This window comes from Balaenoptera acutorostrata, chromosome 11 (genome assembly GCF_949987535.1).
Source record: "Balaenoptera acutorostrata chromosome 11, mBalAcu1.1, whole genome shotgun sequence".
Taxonomy (NCBI): Eukaryota; Metazoa; Chordata; class Mammalia; order Artiodactyla; family Balaenopteridae; genus Balaenoptera; species Balaenoptera acutorostrata.
Genome location: NC_080074.1, coordinates 32,524,728 through 32,545,318, shown reverse-complemented (window position 1 = coordinate 32,545,318; position 20,591 = coordinate 32,524,728). Strand labels below are relative to the sequence as shown.

Here is a 20,591-nt window from a genome sequence, read left to right as displayed (position 1 = left end):
AGATTTATCTTGAATATACTGGTCAAGTAAGCTCTTTTGCTTTCCTTCCTTTCTTCTCTCTCCATTCTGCTCTAACACTATAGTGCTCAAAAATTATGTTTAACAAGAATGTAGGTAAAGAAAGAGAAGAATAAACCATATCCTCATTCCATAACAACACGCTTCTCCTACGCAGTGATTCCAAGCCTAGAGCAGAGGACAATCCCCAAAAGTTAAATCGAGTTCAGGGTCTTGATTATTATGTTGGAGTTGAGCATTTCAATTACTGAATGAATTTGCTTTGCAACTTAAAGTGACTGCATAACTTTTTATTACCTAATTGTATTTAGAAATCATGAGATCAGTCCAAGTATCTTTAAGTAACATTTTATAACCTTGTGTTCTTTAAGCCTTTAAATTCAATCTACAGATCTTATTCTGTTTATAAAGTAACATGTCCCTTTTTAACGTATAACAAATAAATAATAATTGAAAGGACTGAATACCCTTAAGCAGCTACATTTAAAACTTAGTTAAGTTGCCTGAATTTAAAACTGCATTTATAGTTTTAGTATATTCATTTTATTCCAGGACTTCAGGTGCCTAACTTAACAAGCAAAACTTTCTCAAACAACGTTTATAAAGCTACTAAACTAAACTTAAAACTGTAGCAACTCCCAAGGTCTTATAAAAATTTCAATATTTATTTGTAAACTTGTCTAAATTCTTAATATTTTTCAACTAAAAGTCTTAAATCCAAAAATTGCATGGTCAATAATTTAATATTATGTATGTTATATATATTATTATATAACATTGTATTTCAAATTACAGTTTTGAAGCTAATATATCAGAATCTCAAGTGTATGTTAATTACTCTTTTTTTTTTCCTTTTATTTATTTTTCTTCTCTGATTGCTGTGGCTAGGACTTCCAAAACTATGTTGAATAACAGTGGTGAGAGTGGACATCCTTGTCTTGTTCCTGATCTTAGAGGAAATGCTTTCAGTTTTTCACCATTGAGAATGATGCTTGCTGTGGGTTTGTCATATATGGCCTGTATTATGTTGAAGTAGATTCCCTCTATGCCCACTTTCTGGAGAGTTTTTATCATAAATGGGTGTTGAATTTTGTCAAAAGCTTTTTCTGCATCTATTGAGATGATCATATGGTTTTTCTTCTTCAGTTTGTTAATATGGTATATCACATTGATTGATTTGCATATATTGAAGAATCCTTGCATCTCTGGGATAAATCCCACTTGATCATGGTGTATGATCCTTTTAATGTGTTGTTGGATTCTGTTTGCTAGTATTTTGTTCAGGATTTTTGCATCTATATTCATTAGTGATATTGCTGTGTAATTTTCTTTTTTTGTGGTATCTTTGTCTGGTTTTGGTATCAGGGTAATGGTGGCCTCATAGAATGAGTTTGGGAGTTTTCCTTCCTCTGCAATTTTTGGAAGAGTTTGAGAAGGATGGGTGTTAGCTCTTCTCTAAATGTTTGATAGAATTCACCTGTGAAGCCATCTGGTCCTGGACTTTTGTTTGTTAGAAGATTTTTGATCACAGTTTCAATTTCATTACTTGTGATTGGTCTGTTCATATTTTCTGTGTCTTCCTGGTTCAGTCTTGGAAGGTTATACCTTTCTAAGAACTTGTCCATTTCTTCCAGGTTGTCCATTTTATTGGCATAGAGTTGCTTGTAGTAGTTTCTTAGGATGCTTTGTATTTCTGCGATGTCTGTTGTAACTTCTCCTTTTTCATTTCTAATTTTATTGATTTGAGTCCTCTCCCTCTTTTTCTTGATGAGTCTGGCTAATGGTTTATCAATTTTGTTTATCTTCTCAAAGAACCAGCTTTTAGTTTTATTGATCTTTGCTTTGTTTTCTTTGTTTCTATTTCATTGATTTCTGCTCTGGTCTTTATGATTTCTTTCCTTCTACTAACTTTGGGTTTTGTTTGTTCTTCTTTCTCTAGTTCCTTTAGGTGTAAGGTTAGATTGTTTATTTGAGATTTTTCTTGTTCCTTGAGGTAGGCTTGTATAGCTATAAACTTCCCTCTTAGAACTGCTTTTGCTGTATTCCATAGGTTTTGGAAACATCGTGTTTTCATTGTCATTTGTCTCTAGGTACTTTTTTATTTCCTCTTTGATTTCTTCAGTGATCTCTTGGTTATTTAGTAACGTATTGTTTAGCCTCCATGTGTTTGTGTTTTCTACGGTTTTTTTCCCTGTAATTCATTTCTAATCTCATAGAGTTGTGGTCAGAAAAGATGCTTGGTATGATTTCAATTTTCTTAAATTTACTGAGGCTTGATTTGTGACCCAAGATGTGATGTATCCTGGAGAATGTTCCGTGTGCACTTGAGAAGAAAGTATAATCTGCTGTTTTTGGATGGAATGTCCTATAAATATCAACTAAATCTATCTGGTCTATTGTGTCATTTAAAGCTTGTGTTTCCTTATTAATTTTTTTTGGATGATCTGTCCATTGGTGTAAGTGAGGTGTTAAAGTCCCCCACTATTATTGTGTTACTGTCGATTTCTTCTTTCATAGCTGTTAGCAGTTGCCTTATGTATTGAGGTGCTCCTATGTTGGGTGCATATATATTTCTAATTGTTATATCTTCTTCTTGGATTGATCCCTTGATCATTACGTAGTGTCCTTCCTTGTCTCTTGTAACATTCTTTATTTTAAAGTCTATTTTATCTGATACGAGTATTGCTACTCCAGCTTTCTTTTGGTTTCCATTTGCATGGAATATCTTTTTCCATCCCCTCACTTTCAGTCTGTATGTGTCCCTAGGTCTGAGGTGGGTCTCTTGTAGACAACGTGTATATGGGTCTTGTTTTTGTATCCATTCAGCAAGGCTGTGTCTTTTGGTTGGAGCATTTAATCCATTCACGTTTAAGGTAATTATCGATATGTATGTTCCTATTACCATTTTCTTAATTTTGGGGGTTTGTTTTTGTAGGTCCTTTCCTTCTCTTGTGTTTCCCACTTAGAGAAGTTCCTTTAGCATTTGTTGTAGAGCTGGTTTGGTGGTGCTGAATTCTCTTAGCTTTTGCTTGTCTGTAAAGCTTTTGATTTGCCCGTCTGAATGAGATCCTTGCAGGGTAGAGTAATCTTGGTTGTAGGTGCTTCCCTTTCATCACTTTAAGTATATCATGCCACTCCCTTCTGGCTTGTCGAGTTTCTGCTGAGAAATCAGCTGTTAACCTTATGGGAGTTCCCTTGTGTATTATTTGTCATTTTTCCCTTGCTGCTTTCAATAATTTTTCTTTGTCTTTAATTTTTGCCGCTTTGATTACTGTGTGTCTCGGCATGTTTCTCCTTGAGTTTATCCTGTATGGGACTCTCTGCGCTTCCTGGACTTGGGTGGCTCTTTCCTTTCCCATGTTAGGGAAGTTTTCTATTATAATCTCTTCAAATATTTTCTCTTGTCCTTTCTCTCTCTCTTCTCCTTCTGGGACCCCTATAATGCGAATGTTGTTGCGTTTAATGTTCTCCCAGAGGTCTATTAGGCTGTCTTCATTTCTTTTCATTCCTTTTTTCTTTTTTCTGTCCTGCAGCAGTGAATTCCACCATTCTGTCTTCCAGGTCACTTATCTGTTCTTCTGCCTCAGTTATTCTGCTATTGATTCCTTCTAGTGCATTTTTCATTTCATTTATTGTATTGTTCATCTGTTTGTTTGTTCTTTAATTCTTCTAGATCTTGGTGAAACATTTCTTGCATCTTCTCAATCTTTGCTTCCATTCTTTTTCTGAGGTCCTGGATCCTCTTCACTATCATTATTCTGAATTCTTTTTCTGGAAGATTGCCTATCTCTATTTCATTTAGTTGTTTTTCTGGGGTTTTATCTTGTTCCTTCATCTGGTACATAGCCCTCAGCCTTTTCATCTTGTCTGTCTTTCTGTGAATGTGGTTTTTGTTCCACAGGCTGCAGGATTGTAGTTCTTCTTGCTTCTGCTGTCTGCTGTAAATACTCTTAAACATTATGAGTACTTTAAAAATCAAATACATCTTATTCCCAAATATAATTTCAAAGTATTAAAACCATAGTTTTAATTTACTTTTTTTTTCCTCTATTAATTTTAAAGTTTCTTTTTGTGAGAACATTTAATCAAACAGCAGTTTGTCACCCCAACCTGAGAGGTTTCTGAACCCATACACAAGACTTGATTTTCACTCCCCAATGGTGGATATCCTGACTTGTTTTGTTTTTCTGAATTACAATTACACACACACAGTTTAAAGGGAAAATAGTTCTTTAGGCTGTGTTTAAACACATCAGGTGTTCTGTCAGTTATATCTTCTTGGGACTGTCATTCAGGAATGTGCTGAGCTATCTAATTGTTGCCTGGGTAGTAGACCTGGTTGCATGGCTATAGTTCTGTGTTGCATCCCTTATCTCCTGATTTTCCTATCTTTACGTTTCTTAGTATACTTCCTTATGTTATTGGGGTATCTCTTCTATTAGTTTCCTGAGAAGAAAAACATTAGAGGTACATTTTTGAGACCTTGAATGTTTTAAAGTATTTTTAATCTACTTTCTACTTGGTAAACTTGGGTTTATTAATATAGAATTTTATGGTGGAAATTATTATCCATCAGAAATTTGAATCATTATTCCCTTCTTGTTTTCTGAATTTCACCCCACCCCCACCCCCCCAGCTTCTAACGTTGTTGGTAAAAAAAGTGATTTATTTGGATTCCTAACCTTTGGTATGGAACCTGCATTATTTCTTTCTGGAAGTTTTTAGTACCCTCTCTTTGTTTCCAATGTCATAAAATTTTATAAGATTCTGTTTTCAACTGGTAGAAGATAACTGGGGGGTCTAAAACTATACTAAGAAGAGTAGCGAGGGCTACTCTTCATTGCAGTGCATGGGCTTCTCATCGCGGTGGCTTCTCTTGTTGCGGAGCGTGGGCTCTAGGCACGCGGGCTTCAGTAGTTGCAGCACAAGGGCTCAGTAGTTGTGGCACACGGGCTTAGTTGCTCCGCAGCATGTGGGATCTTCCCAGACCAGGGGTCGAACCCATGTCCCCTGTGTTGGCAGGCGTATTCTTAGCCACTGTCCCACCCGGGAAGTCCATCTATTCCTAGCCCTACTTCCTGAGATCCTTGGTATCAGTTTTTGAGATGATGCTGGCAGGAGTGCAGAAAACTTTTCAGCTTTTCCCCCTTCAGCTAAGGATTCACTTTCCTGATCTCTATTGAGTCGCTTATTAAACATTTTACCTTTCCAGCTTCCAAAATGTGCTGTGGTCTCCTCTCCAATTGTCTTTATCATTGTGAATTTATAGCCTTCCTTTTTTAAAAAATATTGACTGTCATTTTACTGTGGTTGAGAAGGAGTTGAGCCAGATCTCTCCAATCTTTAAACACACACCATCAACTTTTTTATGATAATAATGTGTACAAGACCATACCATTTAGAGATGCTAAATTTCTTCTGGATTCAAGATAAACTCTTAGGTAATTTTTCTGTTAATTGAAAACTAGACTTCTTCAAAAGGTACAGCTAATTTCCTTTCTGATTTGTTGGTTTCAGTTTAACATTTCTTTTAAAAGCCTAATGTATTCTGAAATTTTTCTGTCTCATTCTAAAGAAACTTCAATACCTTCCCATAGGTGTTATATATATATATATATATATATATATATATATATATATATATATATATTCTTATACAGCTCATATCTGATTTAAGGTCTCTACCCTATTCTTCTCTGGTCTGACCAGAATTCCTGCAGATATATCTCTGGTTCCAGATCTTCTGGCTCTGTGAGTGATGTATTAATTTCCTATTGCTCCTATAACAAATTAACACAAATGTAGTAGCTTAAAATAGCAAATTTATTATTTTACAGTTCTGGAAGTCAGAAGTCCAAAATGGATCTCACTAGACTAAAATTGAGACGTCAGTAGGGCTGTGGTCCTTTTAGAAGCTTGAATGAAGCATGTGTTTCTTTGTCTTTTCCAGCTTCTAGAGGCTGCTGTCAATCCTTGGCTTGTGGCCCACAGCCAGCCATCATATCACTCTGACCTCTGCTTTTTCAAGTCTCCTGCCTCCCTCATTCACTTGTGAGGTCTCTTATCATTGAATTGGCCCACCCAAGAAAATCCAGGATAATTTCCTCATCTCAAAATCCTCAATTTAATCACACTTGTAAAGTTTCTTTTGCTCTGTAAGGTAACATATTCACAGGTTCAGATGATTTACATATTTGGGGGACCATTATTCTTCCCTCCACAAGTGATAACACTAAAGTGACACTAATGACACTACTCAAGCTAGAAAAGTATCTCATCAGCTTGTTTTTTTAGAGTATACCTTCAAACCTTATTTTTATAGTAGGGTTGATTCTCCAGTATCCTCCAGTTCATATAGTTCTTTTTACTCTATAAACATTCCCTCACTGAATCTTTTCTAAAGCAATGACTTAGTTATGAATTGTCTTGTATGAAGTCTCTAGATTAAAAGCTTTTGTTGCAATGGGAAGGAGAAAAACCATAGTTTATATCTGTTTCATAAACTACTCCTATGCCCCAGGGGCCAATCAGATAACATAAGTCCATCAAATAACTCAATCCGAGTAAAAGATAAAGGAACAGTAGTTAAACTGGCTAGTATACAGTTAGCATAAAGGCATGTAAGACAAATATTTTTAAAAGGCTTTTGATCAAGCTGAACAGGGCTTCAGGCTACAAGTTTGGACTCCTGATTTAGGTAATAGTTGATCTTTATATTCATAAGGTACTAAAACAGCTTTATCTACATTTCAGAAAACCCATGATCAGTGTCTTTTTACGTATGTATTTGTTTTCCCACAAGGATTCATTTAGATACTGCTGGAGCACATCATGTCAGGTTTTTTTTTAGATATCTTATATGTATTTTTTTTATACATATCTTATATGTATTTGTTTCCCAGGTGACCTGACCTGTGACAGTTGATAAGGAGTTCACTATCTAGTTAGCTAAAGAGAGGTTTAAAGATTGAGTGATGTGATAAAAGGCTGTATTAGAGGTATGAAAACATATATGAAAGAGCAATTAATTCTGTCTTAGGTTAGGAATATGGAGAGGTGGTCAGCTAAGACTCCTTAAGTGGATGGCATTTGAACTGAGACTTAAAGAATTAATTCTCTGTGAGAATTAGCATTCTATCTTTATTTTACTTATTCTTCTATTAAAACTGTACTTATCGGAGAAAAAAATGTTGCTTATTTCATTTTATCTTCATGATTTTCCCCCCCAGATTTTGTCCACAGGTGCTTGTGGAAAAGATGGCTGATATTAACCTCAAAGAAGTAACCTTAATAATAGGCGTAGTTGCTGCTTGCTATTGGAACAGCCTCTTTTGTGGTTTTGTTTTTGATGATGTGTCAGCAATACTGGATAATAAAGACGTGCATCCATCTACACCTTTAAAAACTTTATTTCAGAATGATTTCTGGGGAACCCCTATGTCTGAAGTAAGTATATATTACTTATATGTATCTCAGATTTTAAATTATTCTGGTAGTTTAGTACTCCTAATTTTTTATCAACATTGCATTGCCATCATCATAGTAATTATGGATTATTTTCCTCAAAAATTTTATACAAGACATAACATGTTTGTAATAAATTACATAGGAAGTTGAAAATGTGATCATATTTTTTATAGTACTTGATTCTTTCCTTGGTTTTATACCTTGGCTTAATCTCTCTAAAAATAATATATGTGTGTAAAAACCAAATGTGTTAGAACAGTAGGCGTAACACAAATCTGACTTTATTTCTCTTTTTTCTCTCTTATGAGTCAGGCAGAACAGATGACTGCTTGTGGTATTTAACCATTTAAAAATATATGTAACTTCAATATAAATAGATTAGACTTTAAGGGTAAAAATGCTAAGTATACATATTGCCTATTTTTCTACAGAAAGAAATGATTTATTAAAAATTATAATTTGTGCCATATCTCCTACCTAATACTGAATTTGATTTTATATTGAGAACCCAAAAGTTTAGTTCATGTTTATGGAGATATTTTTACTTTGCCAGTAACTTTATTTTGAAAGTCAGTGTTAAACTGTTTGGGATTAAATCTTTGTTAGCTTGGGATCATATAGATTAGATTCTAATTTTAGTTCTATCATGAAAAACCTGTGTGAAATAGGTGTGAACACAGCTTTTAGATGACTGAGGCATTTTCCTGATCTATAAAAGAATAATACCTTGAGGATTAATTAATTAATCTGTCTGTAGTACGTAGCACATAGTTGTTGAAACATAACATGTAACACTTTTTGTCATTTGTCATTCTTGGCCCCTTTCCGCCTTCTCCAAATCTGGAAGCTTCTCAAGGAGGGGTATGGAATCTTTCATTCCTCTAGTCACAAACAATTATTTTTTCTTATTAAATAAGCAGGTTATTTATTTTTCTGCAACCTTTCCTATTCTCGCCCAATTCTAGCCTTTAGAAGAAATAAGTCTTTTGATAACAAGGGGAAAATATGGTCCTATTATAACATATATTATTTTCTAGATAATTTATTCCCCTCTGCCCATACCCTTTATCCCCAGAGACTCTTAGAAATATGTGTCCATTCCCCCAATTTATGCTAATATCTATTTTGATTTTAATCATGTCATTAGATTTTGACCTAAAAGGTTTGAAACCAAAAGGTTTCTACAACATTTTTCTGCTTTCTGTTACAAGTCATTTCAGTTCAATACATTGCCTTTAAAAACAGTTTTGTATGCTTGAGGTGAAATTCGAAGGATGTACAGGAATTAGCCAAGCAGGAAAATGCATTCTAGGTAGATAGCACTCATGTTGTGTATAGTCAATACAGACAGAGATATTAAAATGCTTTTAATTTCAAAATGGGAAATGTTTGTTTCTTGTGCTTCCTAATGTTCCCTATTGGGGATGAGCCGGCTTAAGTCTATAGCTGTATACCAGAGTTACAGCAAAATATGCTAAGAGGTAGGAGAGCAAAGAAGGTGAGTGTGGATGCCTTTATAAAAAATTACAAAAAATAAATAGGATAATATTTTATATCTTTTTAACTTGTGTGTTTTATTCCTAAATCTGGTTTGATTTTGTCTTAGAGTAAAAATATTTCCTGTTAAATGTAACTTTTAGTTTATAAAGAAATTCAGTACCTCACATAGAATTTGATTTATTGCTAATAGAGACTACAATAACAAAGGTATCTATTCTCTAAGAAAGTTTTTGCTCTTGTATTACTCTCTATGTAGTATGTTTGGTTTAATATATTCAGTTTTATACATTATGGAGGTATTTTTTCAAAAGACAACTAGATGGTACCTTTATGAGTCATCATTGTTTAAACTGCACTGGGTAAGCATTCTGTTCTTATGTTTTCTTTTGAAGACCTAGCCAGCAGTTACATGAATGCTTATATTGGTAATAGTTTGGGTAGCAGGCTTTGGAGAGAAATCCTGTGCTACAACTTGATTAATATCACTATTGTCCTACTTTTTAAAATCTGTGTATTGAAGAGGAATTAGTAGTTAGGTCTTCTTTTACTGTTAATTCTTGGACTACTGTACTATCAGAGATGAAATTGCCTTGTTTTTGTACAAAGGAAATAGGAAAACACACCAAAAAACCACATAAAGCTATCTTTTATGTTTGTATTATTCTTGGGGCATTTCATTATTTTACTGTTATTTCTCAGCCAAATGTAGTAAAAGCAGTGACTAGTTTATGTACCCAGAAGGACCAAGATACTTTAATAATCAATGATTGATGGTTGTTTTTTCCTTTTAGGAGAGAAGCCACAAGTCTTACCGTCCCTTAACAGTATTGACATTTCGCTTAAATTATTGGTTTAGTGAACTGAAACCTATGTCATATCATCTCCTAAATATGATTTTTCATGCTGTGGTTAGTGTGATATTTCTTAAAGTCTGCAAACTCTTTCTGGATAACCGGAGTAGTGTGATTGCTTCTTTACTTTTTGCAGTGCACCCAATACACACAGAAGCAGTAAGTAAAACTATAAATTGATGTTTTTTGCATTATTCCTCCACATGTCTATAATGGTATATATTTTTAAGGAAAAAAAAAAATTAACCATGACTTTAATCCAAGTATTTGAAGACTCCTATTGGTACAGTGTCTTAACTTACTAGTGTAGAGTCTAACTTTGCTACTATGTAAATTTTTTAAAACAAATTTTGAAACAAACATTTATTCAAGAACATAAGATGTAATCACTCAACTTTAGTGATGTAAAATATAAATGAATACAGTAACTTTCTTTGCTAAGTTTTTTATGAATAAAGATTTGAAATATTTGTCAACTTGGCATTTTTTTTGTTTCAAAGGACAGAAAATAATAAGAGAAACTTACGTAAGGGATGAAAATTTATCAAAATACATGCAAACATGGACAGATATCCTAACAAATGATGATGCTCAGTAATTTCTTATTGTCTATTGCCATGTGTTTAAAAATTGTGAGCTGTCTCTACTATTGCCAATATGCTCATCACCAGCACATTCACAAACTATAACTGTATTTTTCTTGGTAATCTTGAGACTCCAAAATTGCCTCTCAGCAGAGCAAAGAGGACTCTATTCAGTTGCTTTGTTACAGGCTTTCAATTTTAAACAATAGTCTGTATGCTTAAACTCTGCCGGGGTGTGTGTGTCTGTGTCTGTATATGTGTGTGAGTGTGGTGTGTGTGTGTGTGTGTGTGTGTGTGTGTGTGTTGGAGGGGAGTTGTGTGTCTCTCCCAGTATCTTGAAACTTTTGGTGTCTAGCTGAACATTTTTCTATACATCTACAAAAATAATAGGTTGTTTAAGTTTTATAGTGAGTTCAGAATACTTTAAAGGGATTTTGGGGCTTTATATTTAAATTTTTTGAATTTAAAAGGATGTTTTAAAGTTTATTGTCTTTTAAAATTTTAGTTTGCAGGTTTATTTGTGAGCTATAATGTATTGAGTTTATTATATTTTTGTATTTTAAGAACACTTGTATTTTAAGAAAACATGTAAGAACTACATCTAGATAGTGTACTATAATTGTGTAAGATGTTACCATTAGAGGAAGCTGGGTAAAGGGTAAATAGGACTTCTCTGTACTATTTTTGCGACTTCCTCTGAGTCTATAATTACTTCAGAATAATAAAAGAACTGTTACAGTCACTGATAAATTTACTTTTATGGAAGACATACAAATTCACCACATGAGGGCACTCAAAGAATGCTTAAAAAAACAGAAATGTGCACTTGAAAAGTTATGGCAGTTTAATTTCTAATTAAACTGCTGTTGCAATTATATTATAGTTAAATTTTCAAGATGCTTTTCATTAATATGAACCCCTCTCCTTCCCTTTCTAGGTAACAGGTGTTGTAGGAAGAGCAGAACTTTTGTCATCTATCTTTTTTCTAGCTGCATTTTTGTCATTTACCAAATCAAAAGGACCAGATAATTCCATAGGTAAATGTCTAACATTTAACTTTTTACTTTAGCTATAAAACTCGATCAAGTAATTTCTGTTTACTTCAAGTGGTTCTTATAAAACGTGCCATTTTTGGTATTTATCTTTATATATCATGCTATTGTACTTTAGCATCTATGGACATAAGAAAAGTATGTGACATTGTCAATATTAAAAATTACTGTTTGTAGTTTATATTTTATCATGACTAACAGATTCTATTTGATCTAATTTTTTAAAATTTCCCAAAATATAAGAGTTTTAGGATCATTCTTAGTTCCATTTGCTGTTACCTGTAAATGATTAAAGTACCAATACTTCAGTTGTCTTTCTATAAATAACACATGTGAAGGCTATGAATTGTATTGTTTAGGCAAAGTTAAAAGCCTGTTAGAGTATAACTTTTATTATGTGTTGATCATAGTTCAGCTATTTATTGAGTCCCCTCCATGTAGCCTACCCTGGAAAATGCTTTGTATACATTAACCCATTAGCCCTAATGATGTCAGAAAACAAATTCCAGGCAATAAAAATGATTTTTTAAGAGTGTGGGCCCAATGGGCATGAAAGGGCACATAATGTGAAGCGCATTATGACCTTAACCTGTACTTGATTAATCTTAAAATTTAATGCTGAGTTTTTTTTCTATGTTCTTGGAGAATTTTCTCACTATAAACCCAAGGCACTGATGATAAGGAGCTTAATTTTGTATGTATGAAAACAAAGTTTCAAGAGATAAGCAATTTAGCTAAACAGCTTCTTAGATTTGTAATATGAGTAGGTTTCCCTCTTGCTGCTATGCACAATGCCTTCTTAAAACAGTTTTGAGTTCAGTATAACATAGTGGTTAAAAGCATGGACTCTGGAGTCTGGTTTCACATTTTAGGTCCACCATTTAGTAGCTCCATTTACTATGTTGGTCAGATTACATAACCTCTCTGTGCTTTAGTTTCTTTATAAAATGTAGATAATAATAGTCCCTACCTGTTGAGAAGGATTAGTTGAGTTAAGCATGTTAAGGGATTTAAAGCAGTACCTGGCTCATAGGAAGCAGTGTCCCTATTTTCCCTGTTGCCTGTAATGCAGTGAGAGGTAGTTCAGTAGCTAATATAGAATTGCAAACTAATATCGTCTTTAAATACCATCCTAAGCAAAACATGAATGATAAACTTAGAAAATACTGTGAACTTCAAGACCATGATCAGGTTCCAGCCTATCTCTCTAAACATGTCTCCTGCAGTTTTGCCCTAGTCACTTCACCATAGCCAAGCAGACCTTCTTGCTACTCTTAAACAGGTGAAGCACTGGCCTTTATACTTGCTGTACCCTCTTTCTTGAATTTTCTTCCTTTAGAGCTTCACATAGTTGTTTCATTTATATTCTTTACATCATCAGGCCTCAGCTCAACGGTCTCCCTCTTAGAGAACTTCTTCATTCTAACTAAAATAGCCTTTCATTTTATTATATTTTTGATCCTTAATAATTTTACTTGGTCCTTTTTAATGATTTCTTACTCTTCATAACTCCAATATCTTTCCTTATTTCCTTTAGAATTACTTATTTTAAATTCTTAGTCTTTTCGATTAATTCTTAATTAGTCATGTACGTTGTTGTTACGTTTGTGCTCTCTCTTTTATAACTGTGGTACCCTTCAGGTATCTACTTATTTTGGCTTATGAGCTCAGGCCACATGTTCTCTGAAAGTTATCAACCACTGTGTATAATAAAGAGAAAGACCAGCACCACTCTGTCCATCTGGTGACTCATTAAAATCCAGGGTGGAGATCTCCAGGTTCCCCAGGGCCACTGTTGATCACTATTGTTGCCATTCTACCAACCACCTGCTCTAGTCTCTTAAAGAGAATCAGAATTAAGAACAGGCCAGTCTTCCACCCCCCTGCATTTAGTTGGAAGGTCTGTGGGTGGAAGAGACTGCTGAAGAGTGGTTGGTCATTTTGTACCTTTAAAAAAAATCTTACTCCTTATCCCAGTAGGGCTTCTGAAGTATTCTCATTTAATCCCTGGAACACCCACAACCTACGGGAGCTGCAGATTTCTACAGTAAAGGCGCAAATAATGATTTACCCAGGGCAGTCAGGATTGGCTAGGAAAAAAGTTTTAAAAAAATTTTCTCACTCTTCTGCTTTAGATGTAGTCCCTCGTAACACCCATGCAAGCATACATGTTTAAGATAACCTTCAATGCCCAGGAATTTCTCTCTCTTTTTTTGTTTTTAATATCTTAGAAGCCATATTTTCCTCTCACTTAATCTTTCTAGGCTTGATTTTGGGGAAAGGGGCTAACAGGTCAACAGGTCATGCTAGTTTACCACTTGACCAAAACAAAAACCAAATCATGTTACTTTCTATCCCTTTAACCTACATTTCTCATAAGACTCATTTTTAATCTAAAAATACATAATTTTTTTTAACCCATTGATCTCTTACAATAGAATATAACCTTCATTAGAGTAGGTAACTTTCTCTCACTTTCTTATCTCCATTTCCTAGAATGGTTCCTGGTGTACAGTGGGTGTTCAGTATATATTTGTTTAGGAAATGATTAGGTGAATGAATGTAATATATTTTAAATTCTAATTGAAAACATACTGAAACTTGCTCGGGACCTTTCTCTGTCCTCTTTTCCCCTATGATATTTTGTATGCCACATTACATTATTTCACTCTTGAGACCACAAACAGTTTTGTCATCATCTTTGTATTCTCCATTCTATCTAAGGTATTTGTCCTATGCAAAGATTTTCAATTTGTAATTATTTAATTACTTTAAATTCTGGGTTATTCGTGTCCCATACCCTTTTCACAAGCATCATTCATCTTAGGCCCTTTGCACTTGATTTTTCATTACTTTAGGTTTCTGCTCAAATGTTATCAGTAGCACCACTCATCTTCCCCCCTCCGTTTTATTTCCCTTAACTTTCTGTTTTTCTCTATAATACTGAGGTCACCATTTGACAAAACATATTTATTTATTGTTATCTCTCTCCCCTACAAATGCAGTAAATAATTAAAATAACTATTTAAATACATGATTACTGAAGGTATGTATCTTTACACATGTAGAGTCAGCTTGGAAACCTATATTTTGAAATTGGAATAGATTTTGATGATTGAAATTGATTCTACACTTATACATGTATTTTTTTTTTCAGCGTCAACTTATTTAGCAGGGGTACTTGTTTTGGACAAAATCACACATGGTAACTTTAGCCACAGAGACCTGATTATAAAAATCAAAGTGTATATGTTCATAAAGTAATTTAGTCACCAAAGAACTGAAGTGACTGGTTTCAGCAAAACGTTTGCCTTTATTAGAACTATTAGTTGCTTAGATTGAATCCAGCATCTTGGAAAGCATCTGTTTGATTTCTCTTCCTTGGAGTGAAAATACAAATTAGTGAGAAGCTCTGAATTTAGTATCAGAAGAACCAAGTTAAAGTCATGGTCTCCTTATTGTGCATGACTCTTTTTAAACCTCCAAAATTCTTTCCTCATCTTAAAAATGAGTACGATTGCACCTGCCCTCATATCCCATAAGGTGATTGAAATGCAATGAAATATGCTAAACTGGTTATATAAACTGTTTAATATACCTATTTTCAAGGCCATTGTTTCCTACTAGTTTTTAATGTGTGCATACCCATTCAGGCATACCATTTTGTATCATCTGTATCATTCATTTGCCAAGCTTATTCCCTCCTCTATTCCTTTATTCGTACATACCCCTTTCCCAATTCTTTCATGTCCTGTATATCCTTCAAGGTCCAACTTAGGTTCAACTTGTTTTGTAAATAATCATCTACTAATTTCTTTGCTCTGTGAATTTCTTGGTGACTTTAGCAGGATAGTTCAACCCTTGATATAATCTGTTACATTAATATTGATGGTTTAGGCCTAACTAGAATATGAGATACTTTTTTGAGGAAGGAATACTATTATATCAATACTTAGTATTTCCAATAGTGTTCTCATTTTTTTTTTTAGTTGTTTTTCCTTTCGGTAATGTTAGTCTATAGAGTATTTTAAAATTGAAAATGATTTCAAAAACAGATGTTTCTATGTTAAGCCCAGTGATAAAAGAAAAATGTATTAGATTCATGAATTCTGTTCTTATTTATACCTGGATTTAAGTCAGTTATTTGAGTTTACTTTGATTAATGTCGTTAATAAAAACTGAGGTCACACAATCAAAGTACCATATATTTCATAAACTGGAAAAGAATTAGAAATCATATTTTCCAATAAGAAAACTAAAGCTCAGAAAAGTTGCCCAAAATCACAGAGCAAGTTAGTAGAAGATCCAGATTTACTCTCACAATTCATGGTTCTTTAATCAAATTACTACTAAGTAGTAGACATTTACTTAAAATTGATGAAGTAGGTTTTCCACTTAAATAGAACTTGTGAATATTCTGTTACAAATTTTTTAAAGAATAGTATTGATTTAAATGCTTATTGCTAACATGTTTTAGTTTTTGTAGTCTTTTTTTAGTAAGAATGGTACTGTAGTTTGCCCAGTAGTTTTCACTTCCAAGTTTTTTTTAATTACTCACAGATATAATAAAGTATATAGGTACCTCTATGATAATTTCAGGTATTTATCTTCATTTCAAATTGATAGTTCATTAATTACACACTCAACCCTGTAAGTTTCTCTTCAGATTGGACACTCTACCTTTGTTTTTAAATGTTAGCATTTGGTTAGATAATTTTCCTGTCCACAAAAATTTTTTAGTTCAAATTATATATCTTGATTTTTTAAATAAATAAAGCAAAAATTACAGCATTTAAATATGTTTTAAAATATGAGGTATGTCAGTGGAAAATAACAAAGGTGAATATAGAATCACAAGTAAACTTTTTCAGTAATGTCTAATAGTTGTCTAACTTAAAATATCCTTTTATGATATTATAAAATTGTTTTGTGTGGTTTTATATTTTTCTGTTCTTAAATTGCAGTGTGGACTCCTATCGCGTTGACAGTGTTTTTAGTGGCTGTTGCAACACTGTGTAAAGAGCAGGGAATAACAGTTGTGGGAATTTGCTGTGTGTATGAAGTATTTATTGCCCAGGGGGTAAGGAGAAATCTAAATTTCCTTGTTGCTGTCTTTTATCCTATTTGAATCAGATTATAATAAACTTATTTTCTAAATGTATTATTATATAAATTGGTCTGTTTACCAATTATGATTACTAAAAATTTGCAAGAAACAAGCATGTTTTGCCTTCATACCCACTGAAAATTACTTAACATTTTATATTATACCTTCAGTTTTTTAAGAACAGCTTTTTAAGTTTCAATAATGAACCCATTAAGCAACTTGGGAAAGCACACAGTAATACTGTACAGTATAATTAATTATTGGATAAGATTATTGGGCTCAGTTTTATTCATTATCAGCTCCACCATTTGCTCCATGTTGATTTTATAATTATGGTCAATTTTTATTTAATCTTGCATTTAGAAAGTATGATAATTGTTGAAAAATTACAGTAAATTGCTATTTGTTACTTAAACATTTTTTTCCTTTTCTAGTATACTTTGCCATTATTATGTACTACTGCTGGACAGTTTCTTCGCGGAAAGGGTAGTATTCCATTTTCTATGCTGCAGACACTAATAAAACTCATTGCTTTGATGTTCAGTACACTATTACTTGTTGTGATTAGAGTCCAGGTTATTCAATCCCAACTTCCAGTATTCACCAGGTATGATATTCTGGTTCTTTTGTTTTCTTCCATCTTTTTTTTTTAAACTTTGCATTTTAAGTGATTGTAAATGTTCCAGAAAGTCTTTGATTTACATTGAGGTTTTTTAACAGCTTTATTGAGGTATAATTAATACTTTTTTAAAACCTGTATATATATAAAATGTACAAATTAATAGGTTTTGACATACGTGTACACTCATGAAAACATCACAGTCAAGATAATGACCCCCCAAAATTGGTTAAGTGTTAAGTCTTCTGTATCCTTAGTGAGTTTTGTCTACTTGTTTTATTAATTATTGAGAGAAGGATGTTGAAATCGCTGACTATAGCTGTAGATTGATCTATTTTGCCTTGCAGTTCTATCAGTTTTTGCTTCATGTACTTTAAAGCTCTATTATAAAGTATATCAGTGTTTAGGATTGTGATGTCCTCTTGATGAATTGATCCCTTTATCATTATTAAATGAGCTTCATCTGCAGTAGTAGTCTTTACTGAGACATTCATTTTGCCTTATATTAATGTAACCACTCCAGCTATCTTTTGTTAGTGTTACATGGTTTATCTTTTACTTTTTAAATCTATCTATATCTTTATTATTTAAAGTAGATTTCTTGTAGGCTGCATATAGTTGGGTCTTCCTTTTTTGTTTGGTCAGATAATCTGTCTTTTAAATGGGGGGTTCAACTGTTGATTGTTGTAAATCTACCATCTTGCTAATCGTTTTCTCTCTGTCTTGTCTGTTCTTTGTTCCCTTTTTTTCTCTCTCTCTTCTTTTGAATTGAGTATATTGTAATACTCCGTTCTTAGCTCCTTGTTGGCTTATTAGCTGTATATCTTTGCTGTGTATTTTAAGTGATTGCTTTAGGGTTTTTTGTTTATGTCCTTTGCTTATCACAGTTTTTCTTAAAGGCATATTATAATTGCAAGTGTATATAGTATAAATGTCAGCATATATAGTACAAATATCATATATACAATAAATAAGTTTTTATATAAATATATAAACTTATTATAAATAAGAACTTAGCCTTTGTGCTATTTGCATACATTTTTATTGAGTATACATTGTAAATCTGACAATACATTGTTAACTTTTGCTTTCAACAATTATCTTTGGAAGAGATTTAAATTTAAAAATTCTTTTATGTTACCCCATAGAGTTACCATTTCTAGTGTTCTTCATTTCTTTGTTAGATCAAGATTTTCATCTGGCACCATTTTTCCTTGTGACTGAAGGACTTCCTTTGACATTTCTTGACATGTAGGACTGCTGGTGATGAATTCTTTAAGCTTTTGTATATTAAAAAATCTTTATTTTACCTTCATTTTTGAAGAATATTTCCCCTGAGTGTAGAATTCTACATTGACTGTTTTTCATTCAGTAATATAAAAACGTTGCTCTGTATTCTTTGGCTTGTGTTATTTTAAATGGGAAATCTTCTTATCCTTATCTTTATGCTTCTGCATGTAGTATCTTTTTTTTTCTATGCCTGCTTTTAATAGTTTCTCTTTATCATTGTTTCTCTTATATTTTTTTAATTGAGACATAATTGACATATAGCATTGTATTAATTTTAGGTGTACAATATAATGGTTTTATACACACACACACACACACACAGACAAATGATTACCATAATAAGTTTAGTTTACATCCATCACCACACATAATTACAAAATTTTTTTTTCCTTTTGATGAGAACTTCTGAGATCTACTTTCTTAGCAGCTTTCAAATGTACAATACAGTCTTGTTAACTACAGTCGTCATGCTGTACATTACATCCCCAGGACTTATTTGTCTTACAACTGGAAGTTTGGGTGAAGATGGACAAAAGGTACAAACTTTCAGTTAATGTTTCTTTTATCTTCTTGTTTCTTGTGCTTAGGTTAATTGAGCTTTTTAGAATCTGTAGGTCTTACTTTATATAAATTTTGGAAATTACTTCTTGAAATACTTTTTACTTTGCTCTCCACTCTTCTTCTAGGACTCCAGTTACATGTATTTTAGGCTTCTTGAAGTCATACTGATGCTCTGTTTATTCCCCTTCCCTCCAAAGCTGTTTTCCCCATTTTCATTTTGGATAGTTTCTTTTGTTGTATCTTCAAGTTTACGAATCTTTTTTCTGCATAGTCTAATCTGCCCTTAATTTTTTCTAGTTATTTTTCATCTTAGACATTGTTTTCATCTCTGTTTGAGATTCCATGTTTCTACATGTTCTAGTACTTTAATGTCTTTATCTACTAATTTTATCATTTGTGTCATTTGTTGGTCAATTTAGATTCAATGTATTTTCTCCTCATGGATTGTATTTTTCTACTTCTTCACATGCCTGGTAGTTTGTTTAATAGGTGCAATATATGAACTTTACCTTAATGTATTCCTATATTGTAGACCATTGTTCTGGGATGCATGTAAGTTATTTGAAAAATGTTTCATCTTCACGTCTTTCTTTTAAGCTTTGTTTTGGGAGACCACAGCAGCATTTAGGATAGGGCTAATTTTGCTTCCTTGCTGACACAAGACCCTTCTGACCACTCTACCGATAGACTTTGAATTATGAGGATTTCCACTTTGGCTGCTGAGGAACTATTCCCAGTTGTATTTGATATTTGTGAAGGTTTATCTAATCCTTTCAGAAGGTATTTTCCTAACTATTAGTTTTCTTAGACATGCTTTTAACAAATTACCAGAAACAGAGTGGCTTAAAGCAGCAGGAATTTATTCTCTCACAGTGCTGGAGGCCAGAGGCCAAAATCAAGGTGTCAGGCACAGTTGGTTCCTTCTGAAGGCCCTGGGAAAGAATCTGTTCTGTGCCTCTTTCCTAGCTTCTGGTGTTGACATTCCTGGGCATGTCGCTGCATAACTGTAATCTGCTCCATCTTTACCTGGCCTTCTTCCATGTTTGTTTCTCTGTATTTTCTCTTCTTTGTATAAGGGCCTCAGTCATTGAATAGTGGGCCCAACTTCATCCAGTATGACCTCACCTTAACTGTAATTACACTGGCAAAGACCCTACTTCCAAATAAAGTCACATTCTGAGGTTTTTGATAGACATGAACTTTGGGGAGACATGAATCAACCCACTACACTGTCCCTAGGTATTTCCCCACATATGTGTGCTGATCAGTTCTCATTAGTACTGGAAACTGGATCCTCTACAGATCTGAGTTCTCTCTCAGCAGCTTTCTTCTCTCTGGTATTCTGCCCACTAATTCTAACCCCCTGGACTTCTAGGGCTCCCAGCTCTATCTTCTCAACTCAGGGATCCAAGTGGATTCCACTCAGGTTCTCTCTTGCTGCACAGACTAAAAACTCTATCGAGGTACTAATCTCTCCAGGTAGGGCTCCCCTCATTTGTTTTTTTTCCTATCAGGCATTGTCCTTCTTTGCCTGATACTCAG

General features: G+C 33.4%; 1 protein-coding gene across 2 annotated transcripts in view; it reads left to right on the top strand.

Moving 5' to 3' along the window:
* Nucleotides 1-20,591, top strand: part of TMTC3 (transmembrane O-mannosyltransferase targeting cadherins 3) — a 63,901-nt gene that overhangs the window by 7,690 nt on the left and 35,620 nt on the right. For both annotated transcript variants that reach the window (XM_007165920.2, XM_057557608.1), the window contains 5 exons: nt 7,248-7,464; nt 9,777-9,995; nt 11,358-11,457; nt 16,437-16,552; nt 17,014-17,186. In XM_007165920.2, coding sequence (XP_007165982.2) covers nt 7,276-7,464; nt 9,777-9,995; nt 11,358-11,457; nt 16,437-16,552; nt 17,014-17,186 — 797 coding nt within the window. In that variant the 5' untranslated portion in view covers nt 7,248-7,275. The remainder of the gene's footprint in view (nt 1-7,247; nt 7,465-9,776; nt 9,996-11,357; nt 11,458-16,436; nt 16,553-17,013; nt 17,187-20,591) is intronic.